This window comes from Geotrypetes seraphini, chromosome 11 (assembly GCF_902459505.1).
Source record: "Geotrypetes seraphini chromosome 11, aGeoSer1.1, whole genome shotgun sequence".
NCBI lineage: Eukaryota > Metazoa > Chordata > Amphibia > Gymnophiona > Dermophiidae > Geotrypetes > Geotrypetes seraphini.
Window position 1 is genome coordinate 36,702,840 of NC_047094.1, and position 17,058 is coordinate 36,719,897.

Below are 17,058 nucleotides of genomic sequence, written 5' to 3' on the forward strand. Positions count from 1 at the left end.
TTTTCTGTACACTCCACTGCCTTCCTGTTGCTGTTCAGGATTAGAGGGAGAGTATGCTGTTAGCTCCTGCTGTTCCACCCATGAAGTGTGAAAAGACACCAGAGGCCACACATCAGTGCAGAACAGAGCCAAGCCTGGAACCTCAAGAGGCTGAGTTTGGAAGCCCACAGTGAACTGTCTTGAACAGCTTGTTCAACAAAGATTGACAAGAAGCCATGTTGTTTAAAGCAGTGTTTTTCAACCTTTTTACACCCGTGGACCAGCAGAAATAAAAGAATTATTTTGTGGACCGGCAAACTACTAAGACTGAAATTTAAAAAACCACATTTCCACCCCGTCTCCGCAAGCTCGGTCCCTGCAAACCATCTGATCCCATCCGCACAAGCCTCAGTTATGATTTTATATTGAATGCATTCCAGTACCTCCCCTCTTTTCCCCATCTTAATCCAGCAGATACCTTTCATCACCCTACTCCCTCCATTCCTTATTCAGCATCTTCTCCTTGTCTCCCTATTCCCCCTTCACCATGTCCAGCATATCCCCTCTGTCTCCCTATTCCCTCTACCCATGTCCAACATATTACTTCTGTCTTCATACTCCACCCTCCTGTTCAGCATTTTCCATGTCTCTCTGCCCCCTGCAAGGTCCAGCATCTGTCTTTGTGTCCCTATTCTTCCAACTCCCACCTAGTTCCAATAACTATCCTCCCCCAAGGGGATCCACCATCTCCCTTCTGTCACACCAATCCCCCCTCCCTCCCCCCCGAGTCTACCATCCCCTTCCCACAACACATGCGAATCCAGCATCTCTTATTCCCTCCCTTGGCTGCTGGCCCCAGAGTGACTCCAGTGTCACAATGGCTGGTCTCGCCATAACTGACACTAAATCGGAAGCAGCCTGGTTCTTAACTCGCATCAGTTTACTTACAGTTCCCTTGCCCAGAACTCTGGAAGCAACTCGAAAGGCTTGTTATTCATTCAGAGTTAAGCCCAATAATGCTGCTGTCTGCCTCCCCTGCTCGCTGGGACTTGCCTCAGACAAGCGCTGAACTACAGTTGCAGGGGAGCCACCCATTCCATGGGGCTTAGGGATGTATCTCCCGAACTCAACTGCTATCAGCCCTGCCTTCAATTGTGGTCCCGCTAAATCAGACAGCTAGAATGAAGACAGAAGCCGTGGGACCTTTCCTCTTGCCTGCATTGCTATTCGCTATAAGCTCTGCCGGTCTCAATCCTGCCCCCCAAACACAGGAAGTCACTTCAGAGGGGGGCGGCAGTACCGCAGCCGATCCTAATGCCAGCCCTGGAAGGGAAAGGGGAAGAGATGCCTGATAGGAAATTTAACCACGTCAATCTCGCCGGCCCTCTGCGGACTGGCAGGAATTTTCTGCAGACCGACACCGCGGACCGGTGGTTGCAGAACAGTGGTTTAAAGGACCCAATATTTTTTTGGGGGGGGCTGTACTCAATTACTGTTTTTATGAAGTCCAGAAGAAAAGGTTTATTTTGAGTCTGTGTTTAAACTGCTATTTGGGGAAGCAGCTTACAATAGACAAACTGAGGATTTGAATTTTGAAGCTAATGGTTTTGAACTAAGTTGGTGCAATGTGAAGACACCTAAGTGAATTTTGATTTTGCCGAACGACCCTGAGTGGAGAAAATTCCTTTATGGAATATTTGATCCTTCTTGGAATACTACTAGATCCTATTATTCAAGGATTACAACAATATATAAACTATCATTTCCTTCCTTTAGAGGACTTAAATGTGCTGGGAAGCTTAGCAAATCTATAGCATTCCAACTGTTTGAAATTTGGAATGGGCTTCCTGATTCCACCAGACTGATTGGACAATATCTACAATTCCAGAAAGATCTAAAAACTTGGCTGTTTACATTATATCTGAAAAGTTTACCTGCTGAAATGCTGTAGAAACAGTATACCCTAATCTTTTTAGTTTTTAATCAATTTTACAGTACCTTGTTAATGGCTCCCAAATAACCTGAAATTTCTTAAAATTCCCCTGCTGCATGGCAATTACCTGTTCAACCAATTCGTAACCAAGAACTCTTAATGCCTTACCATTTACGCTTCCTACATGTACTCAATGCCTCTACTCTGTGTCTCACTCTGATTCACTCCCACTCAACTTGTATCCGCCCTTCTCCACTTGTACTCGACGACGTCATTGTAATTATTTTCGCTGATTGTCCAGCTCTTCTTGTTGTAAACCGCCTCGAAGTACCATGGCTTTGGCGGTATATAAGAATAAAATTATTATTATTATTTTATATTTAACTTTATTTTAGTGCTGTCCTTGAAATGGTGCACTTATAATTACTCCACGCTTAGGCTTTCTTTCATAGGCTTATTCTTATGTCATTCTAATTTAATCAATTGTGAACTGAGATGACCTGGTATATAAACTGAAGATTAGATTAGAAAATTCACACATTTTGTATTGAAGTACCTTTTATTTTGAGATTGCAATTAGACCTGCTCGGCTGGTGCAGTGTTGAGGACCAAGGTCCAGCTACTTGCTCTCCTTACTCCCCGCCACAGTATGCAGACGTCAGCCAAGTGGGTGCCCAAACGAATGCTGACAAACAACATTTGAGTAGACCCTTCCAAGTTGATTTTGCAGCATTTCAGCAAGTTGGCGCTAACATTTTGTAACGATTGGTTACTGTTGATGAAACATGGTTACACCACTATGATCCTGAGACAAAACAACAGTCCATGCAATGGCGGTACTCAGGTTCTCCAAAGCCAAGGAAATTCAAGACCCATAAGTCAGCAGGAAAGGTCATGGCCACAGTGTTTTGGGATCAAGAAGGTGTTGTAATGACTATCTTCCAAGGGGCCAAACAGTTAATGAAGAATACTACTATAACTTGCTGTGCCGATTAAAGGAGGCATTGAATGAAAAAAGAAGAAGGAAGCTGTGGAAAGGAGTTCTATTTTTGCAAAACAATGCACCTGCTCACAAGGCTGGCAAAATGATGGATGTTTTGACACAGTTGGGGTTTCAGTGCATAGACCAGTGTCTCTCAAACTATTTTAGTTCTGGCACACTAAACGGAGCAAATGTTTTTTGCGGCACGTTATAATTGAAATTATAAATTTGCAAAACCAACAAAAAATTAACTTTGAGAGTTATTTAAAATTCTTTAAGCTACTTATGGGTAATTGTAACAACGGTGAAACTAAAGTAGACAATAGAATTGTTAATGAATGCGATGGATGTGCTTGTTTTTAAGTGCAAATTAACTCAACATGCGGCTCAGTAGTTGACAAGCAAACACACATTTCATCATCCACCATCTGCAGTCATTCTCAATTTAATTTCTGTCAGACCTGAAAATCCAAGTTTGCAAAGATATGAAGATCTAAACAGTAACAGTCTTGAATTAGTTCACATCAAAGAATGATGCTTGTCTGGGTGGTTGTATCCTTACGCACGCAGACACTCATAACATTGACAGACTCTTGCGTACATGACACATATGTAATCTATTTTAGTGTAGACTTATGAAGGGAATTTTTAAAAATAAAGTAAAATTCTGGAATCTCTCATGTCATACTCGGAATCTCTTCGGGCATACCACTGTGCCATGGCACACAGTTTGAGAGACACTGGCATAGACCATCCACCCTACTCACCAGATCTTGCTCCATCTGTTTCCAAACCTTAAAAAGAATTTGAAAGGGCAACAATTTTTGAGTAATTCAGAGGTGATTGTTGCAGCTGATCAGTATTTCGATGACCAGCCATCAGCGTATTTTTTGGGAGGGTTACAGAAACTTCAAACACGATGTGCTAAGTGTGTTGAACTTAGAGGTGAATATGTAGAATAAATTGTAAATTTTGTGGCTCCATGTCATTCTGTTTTTGGTTGGGCTGAGAACTTTTCAGCACTCCCTTGTTCTAACACTTCCCTCACGGTCCTGTCTCATCGAGCACTCCCTCCCCCACACAGTTAGATTGTAAGCCAATTTCTTTGATGAGTGGGATATTAAACCTTAAATAAACTTGGAAACCTTCTCCCCCACCAAATTTTTTTGGGTGTCACTAATACACACTATTTGAACCAAACTGTTCTTTATCCCCCCCCTCCCCCCCCCCCCCCCCCCGGATTCTAAAAAGGTCATCCAAATTTGTGTGCCAAAATTTGGGTATGATCCTGAGAAGTGCACACAACTTAATCGGTGGATAAACCAATTAACAGCACAACTACTGATGTTAATTGGCACCAATTAGGCTTTGGCTGCATGCTATTCTTTAAGGCATGATGTCTTAAATCTTCTAGCATGGAACTCGGGGGTGTGACCATGAGACGGGCATGAGCGTCTCAAGGGCATTCCAAACAACTACATGCATTGTTACAGAATACTGCCTCAGTGCACCTAACTTGGGTGCCAGCATTTACACCAGTTTCAGCAGGTGTAAATCTGGTGCCCAAAGTTGAGATGTGGGAATCAGTGCTAAGCACAGTTCTATAAAGGGCATGCACCATCCATATAATTGTGCTTGGTGCCAGTTTTTTCTGATGAATCTTAAGCGCCATTTATAGAAGTTCCCCCTTATCAAAATAGAATGTACTAATTGTTATAATCCAGAATACTGCAGCCAAACTGATCTTCTCAAAACGCAAGTCTGACCATGCCTCCCCACTCCTTGCCAATCTTCATTGGCTCCCAATAATCTCCAGAATCCATTTCAAATGTTCCTGCCTGGCTTTCAAGATCATTCACGGAATCCTGCCTCCTCTTATCACACTGTCTTTCAACTCCTCCAGTCCCGACTCCTCCAGAACTGCCCAAAGGCTTAAACTAGCCTTGCCACTATTCAGGAAAACTGGGAAAATCCCTTCTCTTCAAAATCACAGGTCTTTGGAACGACCTCACCACCCCGCTGCGGATCCTGAGCTCCCTTCAGTTATTCCGCAAACAACTGAAAACCTGGCTTTTCAGCAAATTGTAGCTCTATCCTTCCCCCCTTTCTCTCCCCCCCTTCTACACATAAGTTCATGTAATCCTTTTTCTTCTTCTCTACCCACTATTTTAAGTTCTTGTAAACCGTGTCGAGCTCCATTCTCATGGAGATGATGCGGTATATAAACTTAAGGTTTAGATTAGATTAGATTAGATTGATGGTATTATACACCCAATCGTATAAGTTCGATTTATAAAAAATGTGAGTCCACAATGTTGGCGGGACTGCAATGAGGAAGATGATCTATATCAGTGGTCTCAAACTCGCGGCCCGGGGGCCATATGCGGCCTGCCAGGTACTATTTTGAGGTCCTCGGTATGTTTATCATAATCACAAAAGTAAAATTAAACAGTTTCTTGATCATATGTCTCTTTAGCAATAAATCACAATATTATTATTAAGACTTAGCCAAAAGGAAAGATTTATAAACTATAAAAGAGTTTTACCTCATGCAAAATTGTCATTTCTTTAATAAGATATTAATTATATTTTCTGAGGCCCTCCAAGTACCTCCAAATCCAAAATGTGGCCCTGCAGAGGGTTTGAGTTTGAGACCACTGACTTAACTGTAACCATGACATCCTGTTTGTCTTTGGGAAGCAGAGCTGAGATTGTGATGTCATAATGCCTCATTCCACCAATAAGAGCCAACCTCATCAGTGATGTCACAATGGCTTGATTGTCCTGTTCTCCCCTCTGCTCTCCAACCCAGCCAGTGGATTAACTGTTCCCCTTAACTCAGTGGTCTCAAGCTCTTTAATAAGACATTAACTATTTTTTTTGAGGCTCTCCAAGTACCTAAAAAAACAAAATGTGGCCCTTCAAAGGGTTTGAGTTTGAGACCACTGATCTATATCATTGGTTCCCACCCTGTCCTGGAGGACCACCAGGCCAATCGGGTTTTCAGGATAGCCCTAATGAATATGCATGAAGCAAATTTGCATGCCTGTCAATTCCATTATATGCAGATTTCTCTCATGCATATTCATTAGGACTAGCCTGAAAACCCGATTGGCCTGGTGGTCCTCCACGGCAGGGTTGGGAACCACTGATCTATACCACATTTGGTGGAACTGTCCTAAAATACGTAGATTTTGAACTCATCTTTTGAGTATTTTATGCACTTATTGCGAGAAAAACTTACCCATGCAACCCTAAACATTGTCTTTTGCATATAAAGCCTTTAATCCTATCAGAGTATAGACATTTGTTTACTTGCAATCTTTTTACAGCTGGAGTTGTTGATTGCCACATATTGGAAGAAACACCCACCCTCCATGAGTCAGGTGCTGCAGAAATGTGACTATATTTGTCTTATGATGAAAATAACAGCTACAAAATATGAACGCTTACCACATTTTCCAATATGTTAAATTTAGAACTGCAATGATGTGTGGCAGGAGTTCAAGTTGTGGAATTATCTTCCCGGCATTCTGAGGACCTGTTCCGACTGGTCAAAGTTTAGAAAAATGTTGAAGCCTTTTTCTGATTTTGCTCTGCCAGTTAGTCTGAATATTTTGAACTGTGATTGAGATGAATTAATGTAGCATTGTTTGCTAATACATTGCTTCCCCAGTTTTTGAGGGATACTGTTAATGTGATTGTGGATTGAAGATTTTTTAAAATGTATTTTGTCTGAAACTATTGTGAATGTTTTTACTGTTAACCGCCTAAGAATAAGAGGTCTATAAATTTTAGAAATAAATAAATAAATGTATATTTACATTGGAAGAGAATCCTCATAACATTCACACTATATTTTGACAAATACTGTATTTATCATCTTAGTCTTTGATTTGTATGATGCATAGTAAATACACTTCTCCCTCCGTATTCGCAGTTTCAGCATTCACAGTTTCTAGCTTGCTGGCTCCTCCCCCCCCCCAAATTAAATCAGCTTGCATAGAGAAATCGCTGATTCCAAGCATTTAAAGAGAAAATCTCCGATTCCCAGCACTTTATTTACCGTGTTTTGCCTCTCCTTCAGGAACAGGCCAGGTCTCCCATGATGTTATTTGCCGTTTCACCAGCTGGCGAAGGACTGGCTCCTCCTTCGCCTAAAAGCCCTTCTGTTGGACGTTTGGGGCTTAGGCGTTTTTTTGGTTCATTATAGCCAAAAAGTGTAGATGTCCTGGGGGTGTACTTTTAGACGTAGTGGTGATCTGGGCGTTTAGTAGAGGCAGGCCATAATCAAAACAAGGACATTTGTTTTGGTTATGGACACTTTCCCCGCTTCTGCTTTGAACGTTTAAGGACTTAGGCCAAAAGGGGACTTAAGACGTTTTTTTTATTATGCCCCTCCATGGTTTTTAATAGAAAACAGCGAATAACATATGAAAAAGTTATTTGCGGTTCTGTTAATCCCCTATCACAGCGAATACGGAGGGAGAAGTGTAGTACTTTGCGGGGGGGAGGGGTTTGGGGTGGGACCTAGCAGCAGTTTACGCAGTTACAGTCCTTGTTTGATCTTATGTGTATATATATATATATATATGTATTTTTTTTTAATATACCACTTATATCCTAAGTGGTTTTACATTCAGGTACTTTATCATATTTCCCTATCTGTTCTGGCGGGCTCAAACTCTATCTAGTGTACCTGGGGCAATGGGAGGATTAAGTGACTTGCCCAGGGTCACAAGGAGCAGCAAGAGATTTGAACCCACAACCTCAGGGTGCTGAGGCTATAGCTCTAACCACTGCCCCACACACTCCCCACACTTGTGCTATTCTATGGACATTGTATTTTACTGTTTTGGGTTTTTTTTTAACTTCTGTTTACATACTTTTGATAAACAAACATAGGAAAAAAATAATTCCTATGAACGTCGGAGCTAATACTGCTGCAGCTGGCGATAAAAAAAAGCCTAACATGACTTCATAAAGGGGGCCATAATTTTTAAAAATCAGTAATGCCCGACTTAGCGAACAGAGACAAGCAAAATATGGCAAAATGCTTTAACAAATTACTGCTGTGTTCTGTTGGCACACACTAAGGTTCTGATTCTATAAAGTCCACCTAAAGATAGTGGCCGATATTGGCACCTAACTTTATTAGTCAATAGAATTCATAATTGGCTTTAACTGCACTTAATTGAAAGTTAGGTGCATAATTCAAAAAACTTAGAAACATAGAAAGATGACGGCAGAAAAGGACTATAGCCCATCAAGTCTGCCCACTCTACTGTCCCACCCCATTAAGTCAGAGTGCTGCTCGACCCACGTGGATGTCCCATTTATTCTTAAAGTCGAGCACGCTAGTGGCCTTGATCACCTGCACCGGTAGTTTGTTCCAGTGATCCACCACCCTTTCTGTAAAGAAATACTTCCTATGTCACCACCAAATCTCCCTCCTCTGAGTTTGAGCGGGTGCCCCCTTGTGACTGAAGGTCCCTTAGGAAAGAATGTCGTTTTCCACCTCGACACGACCTGTGACGTACTTAAATGTCTCAATCATGTTACCCCTCTCCCTGCGCTCCTCTAGAGAGTAGAGCTGCAACTTGCCCAGTCTTTCCTCGTATGAGAGACCCTTGAGTCCGGAGACCATCCTAGTGGCCATTCGCTGGACTGACTCAGCTCGAAGTACATCTTTACGGTAATGTGGCCTCCAGAATTGCACACAGTACTCCAGATGAGGTCTCACCATGGTTCTGTACAGTGGCATTATGACTTCAGGTTTACGGCTGACGAAGCTTCTATTGATACATCCCATCATCCGCCTTGCCTTGGATGAGGCCTTCTCTACTTGTTTGGCAGCCTTCATGTCTGCACTGATGATTACTCCCAAGTCCCGTTCTTCTGAGGTCGTAGCTAGTGTTTCTCCATTCAAGGTGTATGTTCTGCATGGATTTCTGCTGCCGAGATGCATCACTTTACACTACTTGATTCTATTAAAAGTGGACGCCTGGCCCAAAGCGCCTAAACTAAAAGTGGGGGGAAGTTCATGGGCCTGCTTTTGAGTTAGGCACCTTTGTGAATCTGGTGCCTAACTTTAAGCGAAGAAAACCCTGGCACCATACCATACATTTTTCTTCTATACCATAATTTTCAACTAGGATTCAATGCGGTTTACAATAGGATGAGATGTGGTTCGTGATAAGATTTTTGATAGAGGACTTGAGCACTGGTTAATGTTAATTGGGTAGATTTTAGTTAATGTTATTGGTTCAAGGAACAGAGGTGAGTCTAACTTTTTCCTGAAGATACACCGTAGTATGTTCGTGCTTGTCGCAAGTACAGCGGGAGGTTGTTCCAAACCTTGGGTCCTTGGGTACTCGAATGTGAATTCATGTAGCTTCTTCCGAAGTACTCTTTCAGGATGGGGGTGTTAGTTTGAACCATTGCTGTGATCTGGCAGTGAGAAAGGAGCGTGCGACTGTGATTTCTGTGCTTAGTCCTGTGGAGTTCTCGCCACAGATGGCACAAATTGGGGATGCCTAAATGTTAGAATGCTGGGTGCTGAGGCAATGCTAAACGTGATTCTATAATGAGAGCCTAAGACTTATAGAATTGGTGTTGATATTAGCGCCTAACTTTAGGACCTAACTATGTGCTAAGGGCTTAACACCATTTAATAAAGGGTAGAGAATGACACGGTGACAAAATTTATCACCGTTCCCGTCCCCGTGGATAACCGTGGGAAACCATCTTCATGTCATTCTTTAAGGAGAGAGGGAAGAATCAGAGTATGAATGGCCACAACCACTGACCCACAAGCTTTGCTTTGAAGGATTGAGGTTGAAATAGACACTACAGAATGACATGGGATTATTTCCTGCGGTTATCCGCGGAGACGGGAACAGTGATGAATTTTGTCACCGTGTCATTCTCTAATAAAGGGTTCCTATATTGCAATTTATAAACAATTTAGAATATTTTGGCAGAGCTGACAAAATCTGTAAAATTATGAAGAAAAACCATAGTTGAAAATGCTTTTATTCAAACCAAATATAAAAAAGTATGCATTAAAAACAAAAATTACAGGAACAAAATATATTTATACAGTGCTATATACATAAATAAATTCTGCTACACATTTGTCAATCACTGAGATTTAGCAGGTTTTACTCAATAAGGAATTTTTTCCATAGTGATTTTCCCAGACACTAAATGGGGAATTCTGTAAACGGTGCTTACACAGGCAGGCACATAGCAAAATAGGGTCTGCTGCATGTCAGTCAAATGTAGGCACTGTTTGCAGAATCGCGTGTAGTCACTGGGCTCATGTGAGGTAGGCCAGGATTTTCCTGGCCTGAAATACCGGTGCCTAACTCAGATGCCTACCGCCACTTAACACATACTACTTCTGCCCCTAACTGTGCCTACTTTTGGGTATGCACAGGTAGGCACCTTCGTGTAGGCATTGCTAGGTGCCATGCTGATATCCGTGTGCAACTTAAATTAATGTTTTTAAAATTTTTTAAAATTAGGTTTCAATGGAGTTTTCAATTGAAACCAAAACGAAACTGCAGAACCAATGCATCCAAAGAAACGGGGACCCAACATGGTCTGTGTTTCGATTAAAACATCTTCCTCAGGGGTCCAGACTTTCCTTTAGATCAGGGGTAGGCAATTCCGGTCCTCGAGAGCCGGAGCCAGGTCAGGTTTTCAGGATATCCACCATGAGTATGTACGAGATGGATTTGCATGTACTGCCTCCTTGAGATACAAATCTATCGCATGCATATTTATTGTGGATATCCTGAAAACCTGACCTGGCTCCGGCTCTCGAGGACAGGAATTGCTTACTCCTGCTTTAGATAAAACAGAATGGTCCATAATAACTTGAAAAAGAACCTGTTGCCTATGAAGGTAAGTGCGTGAAGGTGGTGGTTAAAGATAAGATCGTCTTAGCATTCTCAGCACAGTGCTAAGACGATCTTATCTTCAACTACTACCTTCACGCATTTACCTTTAATAGGTAGCTTGCATGGAATACACTTCAAACAAACCTGACACGGGCCATGTTTTGGCAAATGCCTACTTTAGGGGTTCATAATCTCCTAAAATTACAATACTTTTTGAAGTCTGTAATTTAGAAAGTGTACCAATGAATGAGCAGAGCCAGAACCTCAGCATTCTCAAAGCAAAAGTGAATGAGTAAACACTTTGGTTGTACCATAGAAAGGCGATAAATTTAAATCCATAACCCTTTACCATAGTTCTGTCCAGTATACAGAAAACCTTTGAGAAGTGAATATTTTATGTGATGCTAAACAGTTGCTTTTCTGCTCTGCTACCATCCTCTTTTAAACTTCAGCACAGCCTAAATGGAAACAGAAAGTGGTACTAGTGCATCCTATGCTATGCCCTTGGATATGAATGGATGGTACAGTGTAACCAGCTATACAGGTATTGCAGGTAAGCAAGGAGTCCACTCGGAAACCTATCTTCAGACCAGCCATATTGGCTTCCACATGGCGCTAGAAAAGGTTCAAAGAAGAGCGACCAAGATGATAAAGGGGATAGAACTCCTCTCGTATGAGGAAAGACTAAAAAGATTAGGGCTCTTCAGCTTGGAAAAGAGAAAGCTGAGGGGAGATATGATTGAAGTCTACAAAATCATGAGGAGTAGAACGGGTACAAGTGGATCAATTTTTCACTCCGTCAAACATTACAAAGACTAGGGCACACCCAATGAAGTTACAAGGAAATATTTTTAAAACCAATAGGAGGAAATTTTTTTTCAGAGAATAGTTAAACTCTGAAACGTGTTGCCAGAGACTGTGGTATGAGCGGATAGCGTTGCTGGTTTTAAGAAAGGTTTGAACAATTTCCTGGAGGAAAAGTCCATAGTCTGTTATTGGGAAAGACATGGGGGAAGCCATTGCTTGCCCTGGATCAGTACCATGGAATGTTGCTACTCTTTGGGATTCTAGAATTTTGTTACTCTCTGGGATTCTGGAATCTTATTATTCTTTGAGATTCTGTATGGAATGTTGCTACTCCTTGGGTTTTGGCCAGGAGCCATTGATCTGACCCAGTAAGGCTATTCTTATGTTCTTAACTGTAAGTCACCTTGAAGGCAGATTTGGAAAGGGAACTCAATCCAAATCCAAACAGTAATCTACTGGAAGGTTGGAGAGAGGACAAGGTGCAGAAAGGTACAGAAAGGCTGTTGGCCCTGGTTCTACTCTCAATCTGTATGTGAACTTCTATTTCCAGTTGCTTAAGAAATATGGGAAGAAATATTATTTTTGATATGGAGTTACATGGACACCCCAGCAGGGCAGAGAAAGCGATACAAATTAAGTAGAAGACAGGGTAGACCTTCTGGCTTTATTACCCCTTCCTACCTCATACTTATGGCAAATGAGAGGAATATTATATTGTATTTTTCAAATGTGAGACCATGATCAACAGCTGGGAGAATGTTTCTGTTATGGTAACACTTGCTTAATCTTTGCAGCTCAGATGATCCAGACAATAAGGAATTCCATTAGGAATATACACAGAAAAAAAAAAACCTGTCAGTTCATTTTTTGGATATTTTCACCTGATTTTTTTTTTTTAGTTTTGTTTCACATTATTTTATAAATACATTTTTTTAAAGGTGTATTAGAAATTTTTAATGCACCTGCACCAACTTTACCCACATTAACTTGGTTTTGCGTAAATATTTTAAGGCATGCTCATATTGCATACACATCCCTAATCTCCATTCTTGCTACTAGAAACTTCTGTAGCTTTCTCAAAGTGCAATATGGTAGCAATTTCAGAAGTGGTCTGTACAGAGCAAATACAATCATATCGCTGTGAAAAAAACCTGTCCAAATAAACAACCCCGATAAGATTTTAAGCATAACAAGCCTATCCATGCAAGAAATAGGAAATGCCCATCTCACTAAAGCATGTCATGAAATGCGCAGTCATACAATATGATGATGATTAACCTTATTATTATACTGTGTTTTACAGTAGCTCAGCACAAATCAGCAGTCAGTGTTAGTGCAAAATAATATTGAACCTTTTTTATACAGTGCAATTCTTTTAGTGCAAGCAGCCTCTCCTCTTCTGTGCAGACTTGGTTAGGAAGTGCCGAGAACAGTCCTGAGCCTTCAGAGAGCAGCACTCCCATGCCATATCTCTTTTCCAGTGTCACAAAGGACATTGGCCACTTAAAAGTAGTAATTTCTCTCTCTTCTTTTCTTAATAAAAGAAAACCAGCAGCAAATGAACTTGTCTCTTTCTTCCTTCTGAAACTGACAATAAATAGTCGGTCACATACCTGGTCCTGAGAAACTTGTCATTATTAATTACAGCTTGCAATAAAAACTTCTAAAAGTTTTTTTAAAAAATGCTTGCAAATAGAACTTGATCTCTTTACAGTTTTGGCACATTCTAGCTTCAGTCTCTACCTGGATGGTCAGCATATTATAGATCAGCAGGTATTTTCGTACCTGATACAAGATACATAAATTCTTTCTGCACTTGTCCTATGCCCTGATACTCAGGTTAACTGGAGAGCTAGCACTTTGTTTTCATAGACTTAGAATTAAGACTCTTTTGGGAGCAAGTTCCAAAGTAGTGAAGCACTCTCAGTTACAAATGAAATAGTTATGAAAATGAAACACTTTAAATATTTACCTTCACACAACCTCTCCTAAAAGAATCTAGAACTTGATTCTAGAATCTTTTTGTTGAAGGTGCTCTAGAACCCCATGGGGGATTGCAGGATTCCACATCCTAAAAAAACCAACCCAGAATTAGCAAAATATAAAAGAAAGAGGAAGTAGTTCCTTCATTATTTCACTGCTCCCATTAATGTTTTTGCTCTTTAAAGGTTACACAGGACATATTAAATAAGAGAGAGGAAGGACCAGAGGAAACACAAGAAAATCTTTATTAATAGAGAGAAAGGTACCGTATATACTCGAATATAAACCAAGGTAACCTTTTTCCCCCCAATAAAGGAAGAAAAATATTAACCCGGGGGGTTTAATATTCAAATGCAGTGTCTTGCCTTGCCCTGCCAGGCTCTACACCCTATTCCCCCTCCCTCGCTGCTCTACCAGGCTCTACATCCAGCCCCCTCACTCCCTCCCATCCCTGCCCTACCAGTCTCTGCATCCAGCCCCACTCCCTCCCTGCCAAGTTCTATACCCTGTCCCCCCTCTCTCCCGATGACTTGCAGGCCTCCACTGGGCCTGCCATGAGACTTGATAGTCCAGCAGTGGCTGGGACAGGAGGGTAAGGGCTCATACGGTAAATATTTTCAATGGCTGCGCACTAATGGCAAAATTAGCGCGTTGCCATTAATTTGGAACATGGGAAAATCAGTCACAAGTGGCCTTAGCACATGGGAAAGACCTGCATAATGGGCGTGTTAAGGAAGCTTTAGTAAAAAGGCCCCATAGTTAAAAACATGGCGATGGACAACATTAGAGACAGCATATGCAAATATATCATTGCGGCATTCCTGAAAACTCAACAGACCAAATGTCCTTCTTAGACCGAATTGGGGTATCTTGCAATAAAGTATTTTGTCAAATAAATATTTTTTATTTGCAATAAAACTCCCTTCATGGAGATGGCCATCATTTATTTTATGATATACAGTAGTACCTTGGATTACGAGTATAATCCGTTCCAGGAGCATGCTCGTAATCCAAAATGCTCGTTTATCAAAGCGAGTTTCCCCATAGGAAATAATGGAAACTCGCTTTGATGCGTTCCCCCCCCCCCCCGAGAACCGGCATTGCTCCCCTCGAAGGCACCCCTGCGATCCGGCACCCCCCCTGCAATCCGGCAACCCCCCTGCCTCGAACCGGCACCCCCCCACCACGATCCGACCCCCCCGACACGATTGGGCACCCCCCCCGACACGATCCGACCCCCCCGACACAATCCGACATCCCTCCGACACAATTGGGCACCCCCCCCCCGCCGCTTCTTACCCTCATCTGGGCACTCTAGAAGATCGGCCCTCGTCTGCTGGGCCTTGAGCATCTGAGCATGCTCAAGGCCTGCGAGTTCACATTAAGAACATAAGAAGTTGTCTCCGCTGAGGCAGACCAGAGGTCCATCTTGCCCAACGGTCCGCACCCGCGGCGGCCCTTCAGGCCTAATTGCCTGAACAGTGTCCCTAACTAATTATGTAACTGTCTCTAGTCCTCTAATCCTATCCCTATAACCTACCTCTACTTCAGAACGTGAACTCGCAGGCCTTGAGCATGCTCAGATGCTCAAGGCCCAGCAGACGAGGGCCGATCTTCTAGAGTGCCCAGATGAGGGTAAGAAGCGGCAGGGGGGTGCCCAATTGTGTCGGGGGGGATGTCGGATCGTGTCGGGGGGGTGCCCAATTGTGGCGGGGGGGGTCGGATCGTGGCGGGGGGTGCCCAATCGTGGCGGGGGGGTCGGATTGTGGCGGGGGGTGCCCAATCGTGTCGGGGGGGGGGGGGTCAGATCATGGTGGGGGTGCCGGTTCGAGGCAGGGGGGGTGCTGGATCGCAGGGGGAGGGTGCCGGATTGCGGGGGGGGGGGGGGTGCTCGTAAATCGAGCCATGCTCGGTTTCCGAGGCACCGATTTTGCAAATGTTTTGCTCGTCTTGCAAAACACTCGCAAACCGGTGCACTCGTAAACCAAGGTACCACTGTAATATGCTTGAATTCTAAAATAAAGGTGACTTACAATACACTTGTAATCTGCGTACATCTCTTTAAGCTCTCGGTGATCTTTTGGGCTCCTAAGTCAGTTATTCTGTTGTACTGCAGCCTGAAGAAAGATATATTGTATCTCTTAGTTTTGCACATGTTTTGCAGCCTTTATCAATTTGCTATAAAAATGTTAAATAATAGTGGTAGTAGTACATGTTACTAAAAAGTACATATGCCTGATATTTAAAATGATATAAACAGCCCGGAGAACTCCTTGCCATTTAAATCGCCTGTTCAGGGCTAACTGGGTATATTCTGCAGCATTTCCAGATAGTGTCACTAAATACCGTAAATACTTTAATATAAACCAGGATTTTTGGGCCAAAAAAATTGGCCCAAAAATGGGGGGGTCCCGGTTAAATTCAGGCCAGCGCCCCCTTCCAGAATTATTGCAGACCTCCACCAGGCTCTGCACCCTGTCCCCCCTTCCTGCCCTCATAGCTCCTCTGCCGATCCCTGGTGGTCCAGAGGTGCAGCGGGCAGGAGCAAGCTTTATGCGCTCCTGCCCCGCTGCTAACCCGGTCGGTGGTGGCTGCCACGAGATCCAGTTTCTTCTGCTGCAGAGCGGCAATGAGCAGAAGCGTGCTTAGGCGCTCCTGCTCGGTGCTGAGTGGCTTCTTGACTTTTAACTCCTCGTGCCCTCACTCCACCAGGACCGCCCATAAACTAAAAAGCACAGTTACTTACCGTAACAGGTGTTATCCAGGGACAGCAGGCAGATATTCTTAACGCATGGGTGACGTCACCGACGGAGCCCTCGGTACGGACCTTTTTAACTAGAAGTTTCTAGTTGGCCGCACCGCGCGTGCGCGAGTGCCTTCCCGCCCGACGGAGGAGTGCGTGGTCCCCAGGTAGGATAAGCCAGCTAAGAAGCCAACCCGGGGAGGTGGGTGGGACGTAAGAATATCTGCCTGCTGTCCCTGGATAACACCTGTTACGGTAAGTAACTGTGCTTTATCCCAGGACAAGCAGGCAGCATATTCTTAACGCATGGGTGACCTCCAAGCTAACAAAGAGGGAGGAGGGATGGTTGGCCATTATGAAAATAAATTTTGTAACACAGATTGGCCAAAGTGTCCATCCCGTCTGGAGAAAGCATCCAGACAGTAGTGAGTAGTGAACGTGTGAACTGAGGACCAAGTGGCTGCCTTGCAAATTTCCTCGATGGGCGTGGAACGGAGGAAAGCCACAGAAGCAGCCATAGCTCGGACTCTGTGGGCCGTGACAGCTCCTTCCAGTGAGAGACCGGCCCAAGCATAGCAGAACGCAATACAGGCAGCAAGCCAATTAGAAAGCGTCCGTTTGGAGACAGGACGACCTAGACGGTTAGGATCGAAGGACAAAAAGAGCTGAGGGGATGCTCGGTGAGCTCTGGTACGATCAAGGTAGTAAGCAAGGGCACGCTTAC

General features: G+C 43.2%; 1 protein-coding gene across 8 annotated transcripts in view; it reads right to left on the reverse strand.

Moving 5' to 3' along the window:
- Positions 1-11,890: 11,890 nt before the first annotated feature.
- The window catches only part of CIITA (class II major histocompatibility complex transactivator), a 118,982-nt gene continuing 113,814 nt past the window's right edge, over positions 11,891-17,058 (reverse strand). For all 8 annotated transcript variants that reach the window (XM_033914684.1, XM_033914687.1, XM_033914686.1 and 5 more), the window contains 3 exons: positions 15,625-15,708; positions 13,581-13,679; positions 11,891-13,195 (listed from right to left, as the gene is read on the reverse strand). In XM_033914684.1, coding sequence (XP_033770575.1) covers positions 13,607-13,679; positions 15,625-15,708 — 157 coding nt within the window. In that variant the 3' untranslated portion in view covers positions 11,891-13,195; positions 13,581-13,606. The remainder of the gene's footprint in view (positions 13,196-13,580; positions 13,680-15,624; positions 15,709-17,058) is intronic.